General features: G+C 42.6%; 1 protein-coding gene across 2 annotated transcripts in view; it reads right to left on the bottom strand.

Annotated features, from left to right (window-relative positions):
• Window positions 1–18,880, bottom strand: part of NEK7 (NIMA related kinase 7) — a 148,308-nt gene that overhangs the window by 76,054 nt on the left and 53,374 nt on the right. For both annotated transcript variants that reach the window (XM_068240074.1, XM_068240075.1), the window contains exon 4: window positions 16,134–16,196. In XM_068240074.1, coding sequence (XP_068096175.1) covers window positions 16,134–16,196 — 63 coding nt within the window. The remainder of the gene's footprint in view (window positions 1–16,133; window positions 16,197–18,880) is intronic.

The raw sequence follows: 18,880 nt of genomic DNA, 5'->3' as shown, positions 1-18,880 counted from the left end.
TGTTTAGAACGATTTGGGTTTCCGAATATAGGAACCATAATTCGAATACCACAACTATTCTCCTTAACCACTCTACTAATAAAAACATATTTTTAACTTTAATAGGAAGTGAGAAACAAACTCCCTAATGGCATTAAAACCCAGATCCCTTACCCCCACCTTTGCCAAATTTCTCTTTTCAGTAATATTTTGGATGTTGCCAAATGAAGTTATAAATATATGGGTATAAGCACTAAGGATGACCCTGCCTAGGAGAACTCTCAGAGAAGTATGTGATCAGTTTGATCAGCTGATAGATTTTTAAGGTTCTAATTTGCTGTGATGACTTCTCCGATTAAAGAGACTCTGAAGTCTCGTAAAAACCATCTTGTTATTTTAAAAATGTGTTTAACAGGATTGTCCTAACTAAACCGCTGCATCCCCACCGCTGTAATCTATCTAAATCCCCCCTAACTCCCTGGAGGGGCAATCCGGGAAGCGCTTCCATGAGAGGCAGAGCTATAAGCTCAGCACGTCTGTCAGCCCGGATCACCACCTCTCCCCGTCCCTCTCAGTCTTTCTTCACTGAGAGGGGCGATGGAAGAGGTGGAGATACGCGCAGACAGATGCGTGTAGAGGCAGAGCTGCGGCTCATAGCTCTGCCTCACACGGAAGTGCACAGGGCAGCAAAATCCACAACCAAGAAAGTCGTGGATTTTGCAGGGGAGTTACGGGGGGGGGGGGGGGGAATTTCGATAGATTACAGCCGCGGGGATACGGCGGTTTAGTTAGGAAAATCATGTTAAACATATTTTTAAATAAAAAGATGTTTTTTACAAGACTTCAGTGTCTCTTTAATGCATGATCATGACCAACAACTCAGAGCCTTACAAATCTATCAGCAGATCAAACTGATCACATGCTTCTCCATGAGGTCTCCTAGGCAGGGCCATGCCTAATAAGCACAAGTAAGGAGAGGGCTATCAACCAAGTAGAATACAAAACATTTCCTGCAGGCGAGAAGTAGACTGCAGGATTTACTTTTTAGTATGACCTATCCCAGAAAAGGGATTAAAATAACACAATACATGCAGGGACCTAACATACAATTTGTGTAGGTTAAAGAAAGTAAGCAATTGTTGTCTGAATGTAAGGCAGAAAGCCCAAAACTGAAGCTCCTACATTTTGTTGCGGAATTTAGATGGACTTTGTGAATCTTCAGTGTAAATTATCCTCGGTAAGCCACATATTTAATCCAATAAATATCTGCCAATTCAGTTTCCCAGTGTGTGTCCAGCATAAGGCCATGGGAATTATATGGACTTGCCATGACTGACAGATGTAAATGCAGTACACACTTTTTAAGTGTGAGCTCTGATTGTAAACATACTGTAGATTACAGTAAAACAGCAGGGTTATGAGGCTCGGATAGTCTGTTTTAGGCTCAGGAAACAAAGAGCATATCTTCTTTTACATATTCAAAGTAGAATACAAATAAGGGAATAAAGGTTTCCAAAATGTAATTGCAATAACTGACAACTTGGGGAAAACATTTATTACAATCTGTATTTCCTATTTATGGTAAGTGTGTCTGTGCTTGGCTGAACTTAAGTAAAGCAGAAGCTGGAAAAAAAAGAACTTTAACTGTTGGAATTCCATGATAATTAAAGGAAAAGTTAACAAAACTGATCAAAAATGGCCTTTTCTATTGTATGACAGAAATTAATCCCAACAAAAAAACTCCTTTTACAGAACTTCAGATAAAATGTAACTGACAGCACACAGGAGTTCTTCTATCTACATAGTCTACAGTGAAAGAAAACAAACCAGCGTCAGCTGTGCTACAGCGAGTGACACCAGCAGGCCAGCATAATGTGTAGCGGCATAAAGCTTAATGCAGATGGTGGCTACCTCTGGCAAATGCGCCCATATTTCTAAAGCTATGCCTTCAAAGGACAGAGATTTTAAAAACATTTTCATATGTGAGAAACTACTGCTGTTACAGAACACTTCCACCCATTTTAAAATGTGTCTGCAAATATTTACAGTATCAGCTTACAACTGGCAAGTACTGTATGTATTAGGCCCCGTTCACACTGCACGCGTTTCCAGCCGCGTTTTGGAAACGCGTGCAGGTAGCCGACACGCACGACATCAGACATTGCATAGAGTGCAATGTCTGATGTTCACACTGCATGCGTTCCGGACCTGTGCGGTCCGGGAACGCATGCTGCACGCATTTTTTGTAAAAACGCATGGCTGTCCCATTCACTTTTCAGTGATAGGATCAGCCACGGAACGCATACGAACGCGGATGGCGTGCGTTCGTACGCGTTGCGGTCCGCATGCGTTGCGGTCTGCGTTTTGCAGTCTGAACGGGGCCTTAAGTAGAGATGAACTATTTTCACTATAAAGAACACCTCGACTGAGAATCTTGTACACACCAATGTGTGCACAGTGGTAGCCTGATAAAGATCCGGCATGCCAGAGCTTTAGCAATCACCCAGCTAACCGCATTGCTCTCCTAACTTCCCTGCCCATGGTTAACTGCTCTACCCCTCCATAGCAACAGATGGCAGTGCACTGTCGCGACAGAAATCTCCCAGTGTGTGCAAAGCTTAAAGGACCACTATCGTGAAAAATTGTAAAATTTAAAGTACATGTAAACATAAAGAAATAAGAAGTACTTTTCTTCCAGAGTAAAATGAGCCACAAATTATTTTCTCCTATGTTGCTGTCACTTACAGTAGGTAGTAGAAATCTGACATTGCCGAGAGGTTTTGCACTAGTCCATCTCTTCATGGGGGATTCTCAGCAAGGCTTTTCTTTATTATAAAGGATTTTTACAATGATGCTGGCCAGCCTCCCTGCTCACCATACACTTTTGTGGCAGTTGGACGGAGCAACTGACATTCACTACGTGCTTTTGAAACTAAAGAAAACCCTAAGAATACCCCTTGAGGAGATGAGCTAGTCCGAAACCAGTCAGTTCTATCAGATTTCTACTACCTACTGTAAGTGACAGCAACATAGGAGAAAAGTAATTTATGGCTTATTTTGCTCTGGAAGAAACAATTCTTATTTGTATGTGTTTACATGTATTTTAATTTTTACGATTTTCTCGATAGTGGTCCTTTAAGCAGAAGCTCCTCCCTGCGTTATTCTAAATACCTTACTCTACCTAATCACAGCTTCATTTAAAATGTCAAGCCTCCTATTTATAAGCAGATTCCCCATCAACACACTGGTCATTGGTTTTCTGCTTAAGTGACGTTGCAGTCAGTCAGTGCTTTCATATAAGGTAAGGGATGCAATATAATATAAACCACATCTGCTGGCTCCAATAAATCATCATAGTAGGATAAAGGTGGCCACACAAGTTACATTTTTTGTTTATTTTGATTCAATGCGACCAGTCCAATCCAATGTTTTCGGTTGATTGGAAGTATTGAAGAAATTGTTAAATTTAACACACGTGTTCTCAAGATTGCCGCAATTTTGGGGAAAAAAGTTGGTTGCATGGCAAGCTTTCCCTTAATCAACTTTTGATCATTTTGTATTTTCATAGAACTACATTGTCCACTGTGGCATTTATCACCATATTCCATCTCTGTATCTCTACCAATATCTCATGTGATCATCATTTGTTGTTTAGCATTACAATTACTACTACTGAACACCAATTGCTTAATTACATAAACCAAGCACAATACAGTTACATATGACAATTCTATAAAAAAAAACCTACACAATTCCATGATTATTATTTTTACTCTACATACCAGAACATATTCTTTCCAACGTTTCATATATACACACATATGCTTTCATAACTCCATGCATGCATACATTGGTATGTACACAATAGTATTATACAAGTTATTCTGTTTAACCACTTGCCGACCGCCTACTTCATATTGGCGGCGGCAAAGTGGCAGCCCCAGGACCACGTAACGCAGATTGGCGTCAGGTCCTGGGGCACTCTCTGGCCGGGGATCGCGCGCTGGGATGCGCGCGCATCCACCGGCAATAGGCTCCGCCCACCCGCGACGTCAACCCGCCGGCCAATCGGAAGCGCCGGCGGGTTGTTAACCCCGCGATCGCCGCTACAAAGTGTATAATACACTTTGTAATGTATACAAAGTGTATTATACAGGCTGCCTCCTGCCCTGGTGGTCCCAGTGTCCGAGGGACCACCAGGGCAGGCTGCAGCCACCCTAGTCTGCACCCAAACACACTGATCTGCCCCCCCCTGCCCCCTGATCGCCCACAGTACCCCTCAGACCCCCCCTGCCCACCCCCCAGACCACCATTTGCACACAATCACCCCCCTAATCACCCATCAATCACTCCCTGTCACTATCTGTCAACGCTATTTTTTTTTTTAGTCCCTAAACTGCCCCCTGCTCCCTCCTGATCACCCCCCCACCCCTCAGATTCTCCCCAGACCCCCCCAGACCCTCCCCCCCCCTGCGTACTGTATGCATCTATCCCCCCTGATCAACTGTCAATCACCTGTCAATCACCTGTCAATCACCCGTCAATCACCCCCTGTCACTGCCACCCATCAATCAGCCCCTAACCTGCCCCTTGCGGGCAATCTGATCACCCACCCACACCAATAGATCGCCCGCAGATCCGACATCAGATCACCTCCCAAATCCATCGTTTACATCTATTCTCTCCTCTAAACACCCACTAATTACCCATCAATCACCCATCAATCACCCCCTATCACCACCTGTCACTGTTACCCATCAGATTAGACCCTTGCGGGCACCCAATCGCCCGCCCACACACACACTCAGATTGCCCTCAACCCCCCCCCCCCCTTATCGATTCGCCAGTGCATTATTTACATCCGTTCTTCCCTGTAATAACCCACTGATCACCTGTCAATCACCCCCTGTCACTGCCACCCATCAATCACCCCCTGTCACTGCCACCCATCAATCAGCCCCTAACCTGCCCCTTGCGGGCAATCTGATCACCCACCCACACCAATAGATCGCCCGCAGATCCGACATCAGATCACCTGCCAAATCCATCGTTTACATCTATTCTCTCCTCTAAACACCCACTAATTACCCATCAATCACCCCCTATCACCACCTGTCACTGTTACCCATCAGATTAGACCCTTGCGGGCACCCAATCGCCCGCCCACACACTCAGATTGCCCTCAACCCCCCCCCCTTATCGATTCGCCAGTGCATTATTTACATCCGTTCTTCCCTGTAATAACCCACTGATCACCTGTCAATCACCCCCTGTCACTGCCACCCATCAATCACCCCCTGTCACTGCCACCCATCAATCAGCCCCTAACCTGCCCCTTGCGGGCAATCTGATCACCCACCCACACCAATAGATCGCCCGCAGATCCGACATCAGATCACCTCCCAAATCCATCGTTTACATCTATTCTCTCCTCTAAACACCCACTAATTACCCATCAATCACCCCCTATCACCACCTGTCACTGTTACCCATCAGATTAGACCCTAATCTGCCCCTTGCGGGCACCCAATCACCCGCCCACACGCTCAGATTGCCCTCAGACCCCCCCCTTATCAATTCGCCAGTGCAATATTTACATCTGTTATTCCCTGTAATAACCCACTGATCACCTGTCAATCACCCATCAATCACCCCCTGTCACTGCCACCCATCAATCACCCCCTGTCACTGCCACCCATCAATCAGCCCCTAACCTGCCCCTTGCGGGCAATCTGATCACCCACCCACACCAATAGATCGCCCGCAGATCCGACATCAGATCACCTCCCAAGTGCAGTGTTTACATCTCTTCTCTCCTCTAAACACCCACTAATTACCCATCAATCACCCCCTATCACCACCTGTCACTGTTACCCATCAGATTAGACCCTAATCTGCCCCTTGCGGGCACCCAATCACCCGCCCACACCTCAGAACGCCCTCAGACCCCAGCCCTGATCACCTCGCTAGTGCATTGCTTGCATCTATTTCCCCCCTCTAATCACACCTTGAGACACCCATAAATCACCTCCTGTCACCCCCTAGCACACCTACCCATCAGATCAGGCCCTAATTTGCCCCGTGTGGGCTCCTGATCACTCGGCCAAACCCTCAGATCCCCCTCAGACCCCCTTCCGATCACCTCCCCAGTGCATTGATTGCATCTATTTTCCCCTCTAACCGCCCCCTGAGACACCCATCAATCACCTCCTGTCACCCCCCTAGCACTCCTATCCATCAGATCAGGCCCAATACATCCTGTCATCTAAGAGGCCACCCTGCTTATGACCGTTTCCACAAAATTTGCCCTCTCATAGACCACCTGTCATCAAAATTTGCAGATGCTTATACCCCTGAACAGTCATTTTGAGAAATTTGGTTTCCAGACTACTCACAGTTTTGGGCCCGTAAAATGCCAGGGCAGTATAGGAACCCCACAAGTGACCCCATTTTAGAAAGAAGACACCCCAAGGTATTCTGTTAGGTGTATGATGAGTTCATAGAAGATTTTATTTTTTGTCAAAAGTTAGCGGAAATTGGATTTTTATTGTTTTTTTCACAAAGTGTCATTTTTCACTAACTTGTGACAAAAAATAAAATCTTCTATGAACTCACCATACCCCTAACGGAATACCTTGGGGTGTCGTCTTTCTAAAATGGGGTCACTTGTGGGGTTCCTATACTGCCCTGGCATTTTAGGGGCCCTAAACCGTGAGGAGTAGTCTAGAAAACAAATGCCTCAAAATGACCTGTGAATAGGACGTTGGGCCCCTTAGCGCACCTAGGCTGCAAAAAAGTGTCACACATGTAGTATCGCCATACTCAGGAGAAGTAGTATAATGTGTTTTGTGGTGTATTTTTACACATACCCATGCTGGGTGGGAGAAATCTCTCTGTAAATGGACAATTGTGTGTAAAAAAAATCAAAAATGTGTCATTTACAGAGATATTTCTCCCACCCAGCATGGTTATATGTAAAAATACACCACAAAACACATTATACTACTTCTTCTGAGTACGGCGATACCACATGTGTGACACTTTTTTGCAGCCTAACTGTGCTAAGGGGCCCAAAGTCCAATGAGTACCTTTAGGATTTCACAGGTCATTTTGAGACATTTGGGTTCAAGACGACTACTCACGGTTTAGGGCCCCTAAAATGCCAGGGCAGTATTGGAACCCCACAAATGACCCCATTCTAGAAAGAAGACACCCCAAGGTATTCCGTTAGGAGTATGGTGAGTTCATAGAAGATTTTATTTTTTGTCACAAGTTAGCGGAAATTGATATGTATTGTTTTTTTTTTCACAAAGTGTCATTTTCCGCTAACTTGTGACAAAAAAAAAATCTTCTATGAACTCACCATACCCCTAACGGAATACCTTGGGGTGTCTTCATTCTAAAATGGGGTCACTTGTGGGGTTCCTATACTGCCCTGGCATTTTAGGGGCCCTAAACCGTGAGGAGTAGTCTAGAATCCAAATGCCTCAAAATGACCTGTGAATAGGACGTTAGGCCCCTTAGCGCACCTAGGTTGCAAAAAAGTGTCACACATGTGGTATCGCCGTACTCAGAAGAAGTAGTATAATGTGTTTTGAGGTGTATTTTTATACATACCCATGCTGGGTGGGAGAAATCTCTCTGTAAATGGACAATTGTGTGTAAAAAAAATCAAATAATTGTCATTTACAGAGATATTTCTCCCACCTAGCATCTGTATGTGTAAAAATACACCCCAAAACACATTATACTACTTCTCCTGAGTACGGCGGTACCACATGTGTGGCACTTTCTTGCACCCTAAGTGCGCTAAGGGGCCCAAAGTCCAATGAGTACCTTTAGGATTTCACAGGTCATTTTGCGACATTTGGTTTCAAGACTACTCCTCACGGTTTAGGGCCCCTAAAATGCCAGGGCAGTATAGGAACCCCACAAATGACCCCATTTTAGAAAGAAGACACCCCAAGGTATTCCGTTAGGAGTATGGTGAGTTCATAGAAGATTTTATTTTTGTCACAAGTTAGCAGAAAATGACACTTTGTGAAAAAAAACAATTAAAATCAATTTCCGCTAACTTGTGACAAAAAAAAAAAATCTTCTATGAACTCACCATCCTCCTAATGGAATACCTTGGGGTGTCTTCTTTCTAAAATGGGGTAATTTGTGGGATTCCTATACTGTCCTGGCATTTTAGGGGCCCTAAACCGTGAGGAGCAGTCTTGAAACGAAATTTCTCAAAATGACCTGTGAAATCCTAAAGGTACTCATTGGACTTTGGGCCCCTTAGCGCAGTTAGGGTGCAAAAAAGTGCCACACATGTGGTATCGCCGTACTCAGGAGAAGTAGTATAATGTGTTTTGGGGTGTATTTTTCCACATACCCATGCTGAGTGGGAGAAATATCTCTATAAATTGACAATTGTGTGTTAAAAAAAGAAAACAATTGTCATTTACGGAGATATTTCTCCCACCCAGCATGGGTATGTGTAAAAATACACCCCAAAACACATTATACTACTTCTCCTGAGTACGGCAATACCACATGTGTGGCACTTTTTTGCAGCCTAACTGCGCTAAGGGGCCCAAAGTCCAATGAGCATCTTTAGGCTTTACAGGGGTGCTTACAATTAGGCACCCCCCAAAATGCCAGGACAGTGAACACACCCCACAAATGACCCCATTTTGGAAAGTAGACACTTCAAGGTATTCAGAGAGTAGCATAGTGAGTCCGTGGCAGATTTCATTTTTTTTTGTCGCAAGTTAGAAGAAATGGAAACTTTTTTTTTTTTTTTTTTTTGTTACAAAGTGTCATTTTCCGCTAACTTGTGACAAAAAATAAAATCTTCTATGAACTCACCATGCCTCTCACTGAATACTTTGGGATGTCTTCTTTCCAAAATGGGGTCATTTGGGGGGGATTTGTACTATCCTGGAATTTTAGCCCCTCATGAAACCTGACAGGTGCGCAGAAAAGTCAGAGATGCTTGAAAATGGGAAAATTCACTTTTGGCACCATAGTTTGTAAACGCTATAACTTTTACCCAATCCAATAAATATACACTGAATGGGTTTTTTTTTATCAAAGACATGTAGCAGAATAACTTTCGCGCTCAAATGTATAGGAAATTTTACTTTATTTGAAAAATGTCAGCACAGAAAGTTAAAAAAGTCATTTTTTTGACAAAATTCATGTCTTTTTTGATGAATATAATAAAAACTAAAACTCGCAGCAGCAATCAAATAGCACCGAAAGAAAGCTGTATTAGTGACAAGAAAAGGAGGTAGAATTCATTTAGGTGGTAGGTTGTATGACTGAGCAATAAACCGTGAAAGCTGCAGTGGTCCGAATGGAAAAAAAGGCTCTGGTCCTTAAGGGGTTTTATGACTGCAGTCCTTAAGTGGTTAAATATAATATTGGACAATCCATCACACATCATACTTGGTGAAGTTGGTCTGAATTTTCCAGCACAACCAATCTCAAAATCGAGAAAAACAGGAAATTCGAGAGGATTTCTCGATAAAAAAAAAACCCTAAATTTTTCAGTACAACCCATAGTTTTATTCGAATTGCGGTAAAATCGGACAAAATTGTATCGTGTAGCCACCTTAAGACTTATGCAAAGATGCTACATACACTGCCCAAAGTTAAGTCACGCATGACACCAATTTTGTTTTTATTGCTCTTTGGAAAATAAACCACTCTGTAGTTCTAAGATACAAGGCGTTAAAGTCTTCTAAGTTGCCATATGTCCATGATCTTGTTCTTGTTATTTTAACGACAACCTTTTTATCTGCTTCTTTAACAATTAGATAAATATTTGCAAACTATTATCTGTGGATAGCACAGGGGCGTATTGGATAGCACTCTTGCCTTGCAGCGCTGGGTCGAATCCCAGCCAGGGCAATATGGGCACTGAGTTTGTACGTTCTCACTGTGTCTGCATAGTTTTCCTTCCACAACCTAAAAACATAGAGATAAGTTCATTGGCTTCCTGCTAAAATGGCCCTAGACTATGATGGACATATGCTTATGGTAGGGATTAGATTGTGAGCTTCTCTGAGAGATAGTTAGGGAAATGACTATACATACTCTACAGTGCTGCGAAGATACCAGCGCTATACAAATACCATAATAATAACTGCGGATTTGACTAACAACTGATACTGCAATAAACTATCTCCCTTTTCGTGAATGCTATGTACTGACAGTGTCTCTACCATGTTATTTTTAGTATTTTCAGTTTCTTCATTTTCACTGCATAATTAATCAAATATAATTAGGGATGGTAAATAAGATTCAAATATCTCTGTGTTGATGCAGGATTATGTAAATTTATATGTAAATTAATGCAGCTTGAAAACGGACCAATCGATTTAAACCTGGGTAGGGACTTCCAGTGGGATGTGCTGGAAACGTATCCGCAGCCAGGGAGCCGGACTCTGCTAGCGGTTGCTATTGTTTGGAGTAAAAGCAGCTTCTTTATGCACGGAGAGGACTTTAGACTGCTTTACTATATGCAAGATTACAAGCAGCCAGTTGATAAGTGTACTCATGAGGGGGGACAGATACCAATTAGCTTCCCTATATAATGTCAGCACATCCCGTTGGAGTGCACCATCTTGTGTAACTTGTAATTGTTTTTAGACTGAGCACTACAGGATCTTCTCAAAAAATTAGCATATTGTGATAAAGTTCATTATTTTCTGTAATGTACTGATAAGCATTACACTTTCATATATTTTAGATTCATTAAACTACAACTGAAGTAGTTCAAGCCTTTTACTGTTTTATTATTGATGATTTTGGCAAACAGATCATGAAAACTAAAAATTCCTATCTCAAAAAATTAGCATATTTCATCCGACCAATAAAAGAAAAGTGTTTTTAAAATAAAAAAAAAGTCAACCTTCAAATAATTATGTTCAGTTATGCACTCAATACTTGGTCGGGAATCCTTTTGCAGAAATGACTGCTTCAATGCGGTGTGGCATGGAGGCAATCAGCACAGTAATACCATGGTTTACTGACCATGGTATTACTGTGTTCAATTGGCCTGCCAACTCTCCTGACCTGAGCCCCATAGAGAATCTGTGAGATACTGTGAAGAGAAAGTTGAGAGACGCAAGACCCAACACTCTGGATGAGCTTAAAGAGACACTGAAGCGAGACTAAATCTCGCTTCAGGTCTTATATATAGCAGGGGCACGTGTGCCCCTGCTAAAACGCCGCTATCCCGCGGCTTAACGGGGGTCCCTTCACCCCCAACCCACCCCCCGCAAAAGTTGGTCGTGAAATGGTCGTAGGGAAAACTCTTCCTGGAGGCAGGGCTAACGGCTGCAGCCCTGCCTCCCAGCGCGTCTATCAGACGCGCATCGCCGCCTCTCCCCCGCCCCTCTCAGTGAAGGAAGACAGAGGGGCGGGGGAGAGGCGGAGATACGCGTCTGACAGACGCGCATGGGGCAGGGCTGCGGCGGTTAGCCCTGCCCCAACCAGGAAGCGCTCTCCCCCGCTGCACGGAGGGGGTTTGGGGGGACAGGGACCCCCGTTAAGCCGCGCTATAGCGGCGTTTTAGCAGGGGCACGCATGCCCCTGCTAGCTATGAGGTCTGAAGCGAGATCTATTCTCGCTTCAGACTCTCTTTAAGGCCGCTATCGAAACATCCTGGGCCTCCATAACACCTGAGCAGTGCCACAGGCTGATTGCCTCCATGCCACGCCGCACTGAAGCAGTCATTTCTGCAAAAGGTTTCCCGACCAAGTATTGAGTGCATAACTGAACATAATTATTTAAAGGTTGACTTTTTTTTTTGTTTTAAAAACACTTTTCTTTTATTGGTCGGATGAAATATGCTAATTTTTTGAGATAGGAATTTTGGGTTTTCATGAGCTGTATGCCAAAATCATCAATATTAAAACAATAAAAGGCTTGAACTACTTCAGTTGTAGTGTAATGAATCTAAAATACAGTGGTGTGAAAAACTATTTGCCCCCTTCCTGATTTCTTATTCTTTTGCATGTTTGTCACACTTAAATGTTTCTGCTCATCAAAAACCGTTAACTATTAGTCAAAGATAACCTAATTGAACACAAAATGCAGTTTTAAATGATGGTTTTTATTTTTTAGTGAGAAAAAAAAACTCTCAAAACCTACATGGCCCTGTGTGAAAAAGAAATTGCCCCCTGAACCTAATAACTGGTTGGGCCACCCTTAGCAGCAATAACTGCAATCAAGTGTTTGCGATAACTTGCAACGAGTCCTTTACAGCGCTCTGGAGGAATTTTGGCCCGCTATCTTTGCAGAATTGTTGTAATTCAGCTTTATTTGAGGGTTTTCTAGCATGAACCGCCTTTTTAAGGTCATGCCACAACATCTCAATAGGATTCAGGTCAGGACTTTGACTAGGCCACTCCAAAGTCTTCATTTTGTTTTTCTTCAGCCATTCAGAGGTGGATTTGCTGGTGTTTTTTGGGTCATTGTCCTGCTGCAGCACCCAAGATCGCTTCAGTTTGAGTTGACGAACAGATGGCCGGACATTCTCCTTCAGAATTTTTTGGTAGACAGTAAAATTCATGGTTCCATCTATCACAGCAAGCCTTCTAGGTCCTGAAGCAGCAAAACAACCCCAGACCATCACACTACCACCACCATATTTTACTGTTGGTATGATGTTCTTTTGCTGAAATGCTGTGTTACTTCTACGTCAGATGTAACGGGACACGCACCTTCCAAAAAGTTCAAGTTTTGTCTCGTCGGTCCACAAGGTATTTTACCAAAAGTCTTGGCAATCATTGAGATTTTTTTTTAGCAAAATTGAGACGAGCCTTAATGTTCTTTTTGCTTAAAAGTGGTTTGCGCCTTGGATATCTGCCATGCAGGCCATTTTTGCCCAGTCTCTTTCTTATGGTGGAGTCGTGAACACTGACCATAATTGAGGCAAGTGAGGCCTGCAGTTCTTTAGATGTTGTCCTGGGGTCTTTTGTGCCCTCTCAGATGAGTTTTCTCTGCGCTCTTGGGGTAATTTTGGTCGGCCGGCCACTCCTGAGAAGGTTCATCACTGTTCCATGTTTTTGCCATTTGTGGATAATGGCTCTCACTGTGGTTCGCTGGAGTCCCAAAGCTTTAGAAATGGCTTTATAACCTCTACCAGACTGATAGATCTCAATTACAGTACTTTTGTTCTCATTTGTTCCTGAATTTCTTTGGATCTTGGCATGATGTCTAGGTTTTGAGGTGCTTTTGGTCTACTTCTCTGTGTCAGATAGCTCCTATTTAAATGATTTCTTGATTGAAACAGGTGTGGTAGTAATCAGGCCTGGGGGTGACTACAGAAATTGAACTCAGGTGTGATAAACCACAGTTCAGTTACTTTTTAACAAGGGGGGCAATCACTTTTTCACACAGGGCCATGTAGATTTGGAGTTTTTTTTCTCACTAAATAATAAAAACCATCATTTAAAACTGCATTTTGTGTTCAATTATGTTATCTTTGACTAATAGTTAACATTTTTTTATGAGCAGAAACATTTAAGTGTGACAAACATGCAAAAGAATAAGAAATCAGGAAGGGGGCAAATCGTTTTTCACACAACTGTATATGAAAGTCTAATGTTTATCAGTACATTACAGAAAATAATTAACTTTATCACAATATGCTAATTTTTTGAGAAGATCCTGTATGTGCGGATACTAATTTACTTTCAGGATATTCCTCCCCATCACTAAAGGATGAGTTGTGGAGACAGACGAATTTGACTATATGCAAATTTACTAGTGGTTGGCTGGGGGGTACAGTCACAAGGGTGGAGCAGGTATAGATTCCTTTCCCCTTGTTGGTGATGGCACATCCCGCTGGAGTGCAGCACTTGGTGGAAATTGTTCATTATTTCAGACAGTACTTAGCACTATGCACATATTATAATTTATTCTTCATATTACTATATTGGAAAACGAGGATAAAAAGGAGCACAGCTCAGCTATGACATACTTTTGTGTTTACAAATTAGCTGCTCTGCCGTGGCAGAGGAGATTCCTGAACTGAGAGATCAAATTACGATGGTGATAAGTCACAAATGAGGGGGAAGACAGGCTAAATTCTCTAAATATATACAATACATGGATTTATCGGTTTTCCTTCTGTCTTGTGCAAGGGTTCAGGTCCACTTTAAAGGTAATAGGCTATAAAAAAAAAATTAAGATCTACTTACCCGGGCTTCCTCCAGTCCCTGGCAGCTGCGATGTCCCACGCCACAGCTCTGCTCTAAGCCGCTGGCTCCAAGTCCCCTCTGGTGAAGAGGCCGACCTTGCGAGGTCATCCTCTACTGCTCCTGTGCGCCGCTGTCAATCAAGGCCACTTTATCTGGAGTGCACTGCGCAGGCGCAGAGCTACTGCACCGGGCCGGCGGCTGAGAGCGGAGCTGCGGCGTAGGACATATCGGTTGCCAGGGGCTGGAGGAAGCCCCGGGTAAGTAGATTTTTTTTTAATAGCCTGGACATTCCCTTTAACCAGTTCACCCCCAAGGGTTTTTACTCTAACGGACCAGAGCAATTTTCACTTGTCAGTGCTCCTCCCTTTTATTCCCTAATAACTTCATTACTACTTATCACAAGAAAATGATCTATACCTCATTTTTTTCGCCACCAATTAGGCTTTCTGTGGGTAGTACATTTTGCTAAGAATTTTTTTTATCCTAAATGCGTTTTAATGGGAAAAAACAAAAAAAATAATTATTTCTCCGTTTTTAGCCATTATAGTTTTAAAATTAAACATTCTCGTGTGGTTAAAACAAACACTGTGTATTTGCCCAGTTGTCCCGATTATTAAACTGTTTAAATTATGTCCCTATCACAATGTATGGCGACAATATATTATTTTGAAATATAGGTGTTATTTTTCTGTTTTGTTTTTTTGTTCTGGCCATAATTACCAGCCCCTATATAATAAATTAAAATTAATTTCCCCCAATAAAATATAGATTAAAAAAAGCTGAGTCCCCAAGGCAACTATTTATTTATTTATTTTAAGCTGATTTTTATTTACAAGTTTTTTTTTTGGGGGGGGGGGGGGAGGGGGGGGGAGGGTTGGAAGTGTTATTTTATTAATTTTATTAATAGTGTGTATGTACCTGTGTATATATATGTGTAATATACTTTTTGGCCACAAGATGGCGCTAGTGAACACTCTCCCGTATAGGAAGTGATCACTTTTTTTTTTACTCTTTATTAAACCGTAACATTTTCTGTTTTTATGAATGGACGCGGCCGCTATTTGCGGTCGCGTCCATTCACTCCAGGCAGTGCGATTGGGTAGAGGACCGCTCAGTCCTCTTCCCCAATCACTCAGCATGGGATCCCGATGGTAATGGCGGCGGTAGCGGCGCACACACGAGCGGAGCGGAGGAAACGCGCGACGTATTAAAACGTCATGTTTCCATTAACGGGCAAAAGCATGACGTTTTAATACGATACATTGCCATTAAATGGTTAAGAAAAAAGCTCTGCAACCATGCGCACTCACCCTTTCTAACGATACACTGTAAAAAATAGAAGTGTCAAAAGATCATCGGCAGATTTAAAACGACCTGATCTTTTAGAAATACAAAGCAATATATGGCCAATGTTAAAATTATTTCTGGCTGTTCACTGTAAAAAATTCCTGTTCTGTAAATTGTGTATGGAACAAATGCAGATAAGAGTATGCAATAAAGAACACGGTTAACTGGAGGGAATCTTTTTGCCTCAGATAAGCTGGAGTTTCACTCTACTGAAAGGAATTACACAGGGCTTTTTTTTCAGCTGGCACAGGCTTAGGTAAAGCCTACAGAAAAAAAAAATATAACTTGGTCCCAACAAATAATAATAAAAAAAAAAAAAAAGTTTGCACGTAACATAATCATATAATCCCACTGAGCAAATTATAAGGAAAGAGCAAAGGGACCTTTAATGCAGTTTTATCTTTAGATATAAACATCTTTCCTCATTTAAAGATGCCAAGTTCATAGGAGATGTGAAAAATAAGCAGTTCAAAGCCTTCATGTGGCACATTGGAAAAAGGGCCCCAGCAAGACGAAAGAAAGCGTAAAATCATCAAAGCGCCAGATTTCATACAAAAAGCACATTCTACAAACAATCTTAAGGTTGCTTCAAAAAGTGTTTACCTTAAGGAGGTCAATCTCTTTGATACAGTCTGCTCTTGCCTTGGCATCCATCAAATCAAAAATCTGCACGGGATTAAATAAAGATGAACATTACTTTATTTATAAACACACTATTAATAAGGAAGCACAGCAGAAGCACCTCAATTCTTCTCTATGTCTAATGATCATGTGACTAGTTTAAAAGATGTATAACCATCTACTCTCTGATAAATACCAGTAATATAAATCTCAAACGGACATGGCGGGCAATAGGGCAGATTATGCAAAGGCCGAAAAGACCAGATACAAAATTTCCATTTTATGGACACTGTCTCATTCAACCTGCCTTTTCATGGGATTTATCCAGTTTAATTCACTACTCTGATGACAACATGTGGTAAAACTCTGATTTTTGTGTCTTATACTTTACAGATCTGAGCTGGATACATGAAAATGGCCACTGTAGGCTTTTCAAGGAGATAAAGCTTGTAAGCTGCCCTTAGGGAAAGTTACGATTGCATCTCTTCTCTACTGTGACAGCTCCCTCCCTAGCAGGATGTATTATGAAATATGAAGGCACATAGTTACTTGTCATTGCCGCCATTCAAACTGTGATCTTGATAGAACCTTAGCCTGCAGTTGGGGGCCTGATTAAGCACTGTCGTTTACCCTTTTCTTGTTTTAAAGAAATGAATGGTTAAAGTAACAAAATCTCTAAACAGGGGTTTATTTGCCCTTGACCTTGCCAATTCTGTTTATACAGATTTAATACCCGACTGCTGACTTACACAATTTCGGCGTAATGAACCAAAAAATACAGAACTAAATTAAGTTTAGAATGCAATTATTTAGAGGAAGGAAATAGGTGACACCAACCGCACATCTAGGTCTTTCATAATTTGAAAAGATTAAGCAGTTAGTTGAGGCCAGTTGCGCACACGGTGCGGTGCAATTTGCAGGTGGCAGATAAGCCTACTGCAGCGCATCCAGGTGCACCATTGCATGCAGATTGGTCCCCGCAGTAGATTGCGCCGATAGAAAAATCTGTATGACCCCGCCCTCAAACGTGTACACAAGTGACATTAGGCGTCACTTTCGGCTGTCCCCTCCAGTTACAGTATGTGCGCACTTCCAGACAGGAAGTGCGTCACATGACTTAGCTGATATGCGCATGCGTGCTGCACAGCTATGATGCAGCCTCTGCATCGCCAGAAACACTTCTGTTGCTTCACGTCACATCGTGGGTACTGTGGCCAGTCTCATTAAGATGAATGGCCACTGCGGCGGGGGAGGACGACGCAATTCCATAGTGTGAAAGGGGCCCGAATTGAAATGGTCAATGAAACGCTACTTATTCTCTCTTGCAAGCAAATATAATCTAAACCATATGCAAATTTAATCTAAACCATATGCAGTTTGGAACTGGGCCACTCAAAATCAAGAAGTAGTGCATTTGGTTATTCTAGTAGACAAACTGCAGCTACATATTATCTGCAATATATTTGCCTGGAAGTTGGGATGACTAGTATTTCACGGATCATCTGTAATATAGACACCAGAAGTGTTCCATTGTAATTTAAATACTAGTTATTAGTATTATTATTTTAAACGTATAAAGCGTTAACCTCTTCTATGACACTACAGTAGAGACAGTTACAAGCAATAGGTTACAGATAGACAATTGAACAGGTCATAGATTGCCCAGGAATCTCACGGTGAAACAGAACTCCTAGGAGTGTGTAAGGGGCTAAAAAGCCCACAAAAGCCCCTTTAGTAAGAATGGTATGAAAAAACAGAATTTTGCTTTCATAAAACAGAAGGGCTTTGCAATTAGTCAGGTTAAAATGAATGAGGTCCCCCACAATGCATCACTGGGCAGCGCGGTGGCCTAGTGGTTAGCACTCTTGCCTTGCAGCGATGGGTCCCTGGCTGGATTCCAGCCAGGTCAACCTCTGCAAGAAGTTTATATGTTTCCCCCATGTCTGTGTGGGTTTCCTCCAGGCACTCCGGTTTCCTCCCACATCCCAAAAACATACAGGTAAGTTAATTGGCCCTTGACTATGATACATACACTACACGATACATACATAGACAAATTATGTAGGGATTAGATTGTAAGCTCCTCTGAGGGACAGTTAGTGAGAAGACTATTTACTCTGTAAAAGAAGAGCAAATGGTCATTTTATCATCCAGGTTTTGCTCATCCCAGTTGGTGGGAATCCGCCAAGTGATGTGGGCTATTTTACTTCTCCACATAATTTTGCCTCCCTGTTTCCTTCCCCCTTTTTATTGGCACTTATTTTAGCTTGATACAGCATGAGGTGCTTTGCCAGGTAATATTAGTGTTTTGATGGAGCACGACTCAGTCACACTGACACCAAGGGTTTCACTTTATTCCACTTATTCAGGCTTTCCTGATCTCATAACCACTTTCTCTTCTCCCTTTCTCTTTCTCCTTTTCATTCTCTCCCCCTTCCTACTTTTAACCTAAGGTGTGAGTTTGCCTGAGTCGGGCCCTACTCATGTTTGGCCGCTAGGTGGAGTCTCCACTCACCTATACGCGACCATTTTTACGCATGCGCCATATGCATAATAATGCAGTACGCATGCATCCAATTGACATGCGTACACTACAGGCGTGACGCGGAACTACGTATGCATGCGAAGTACGTTGACGAAATGCGTCAATACGTACGCGCACGTGATGCGGAAGTATGGGCGGCGCTGCCACCGGAGGTAATGCTAAACGCCGGCTCTGGACAGTATTT

Source organism: Hyperolius riggenbachi, chromosome 6, assembly GCF_040937935.1.
Source record: "Hyperolius riggenbachi isolate aHypRig1 chromosome 6, aHypRig1.pri, whole genome shotgun sequence".
Classification (NCBI taxonomy): domain Eukaryota; kingdom Metazoa; phylum Chordata; class Amphibia; order Anura; family Hyperoliidae; genus Hyperolius; species Hyperolius riggenbachi.
Note: the sequence above shows the minus strand (reverse complement) of the source record. Positions and strands in the feature narration are given on the sequence as shown.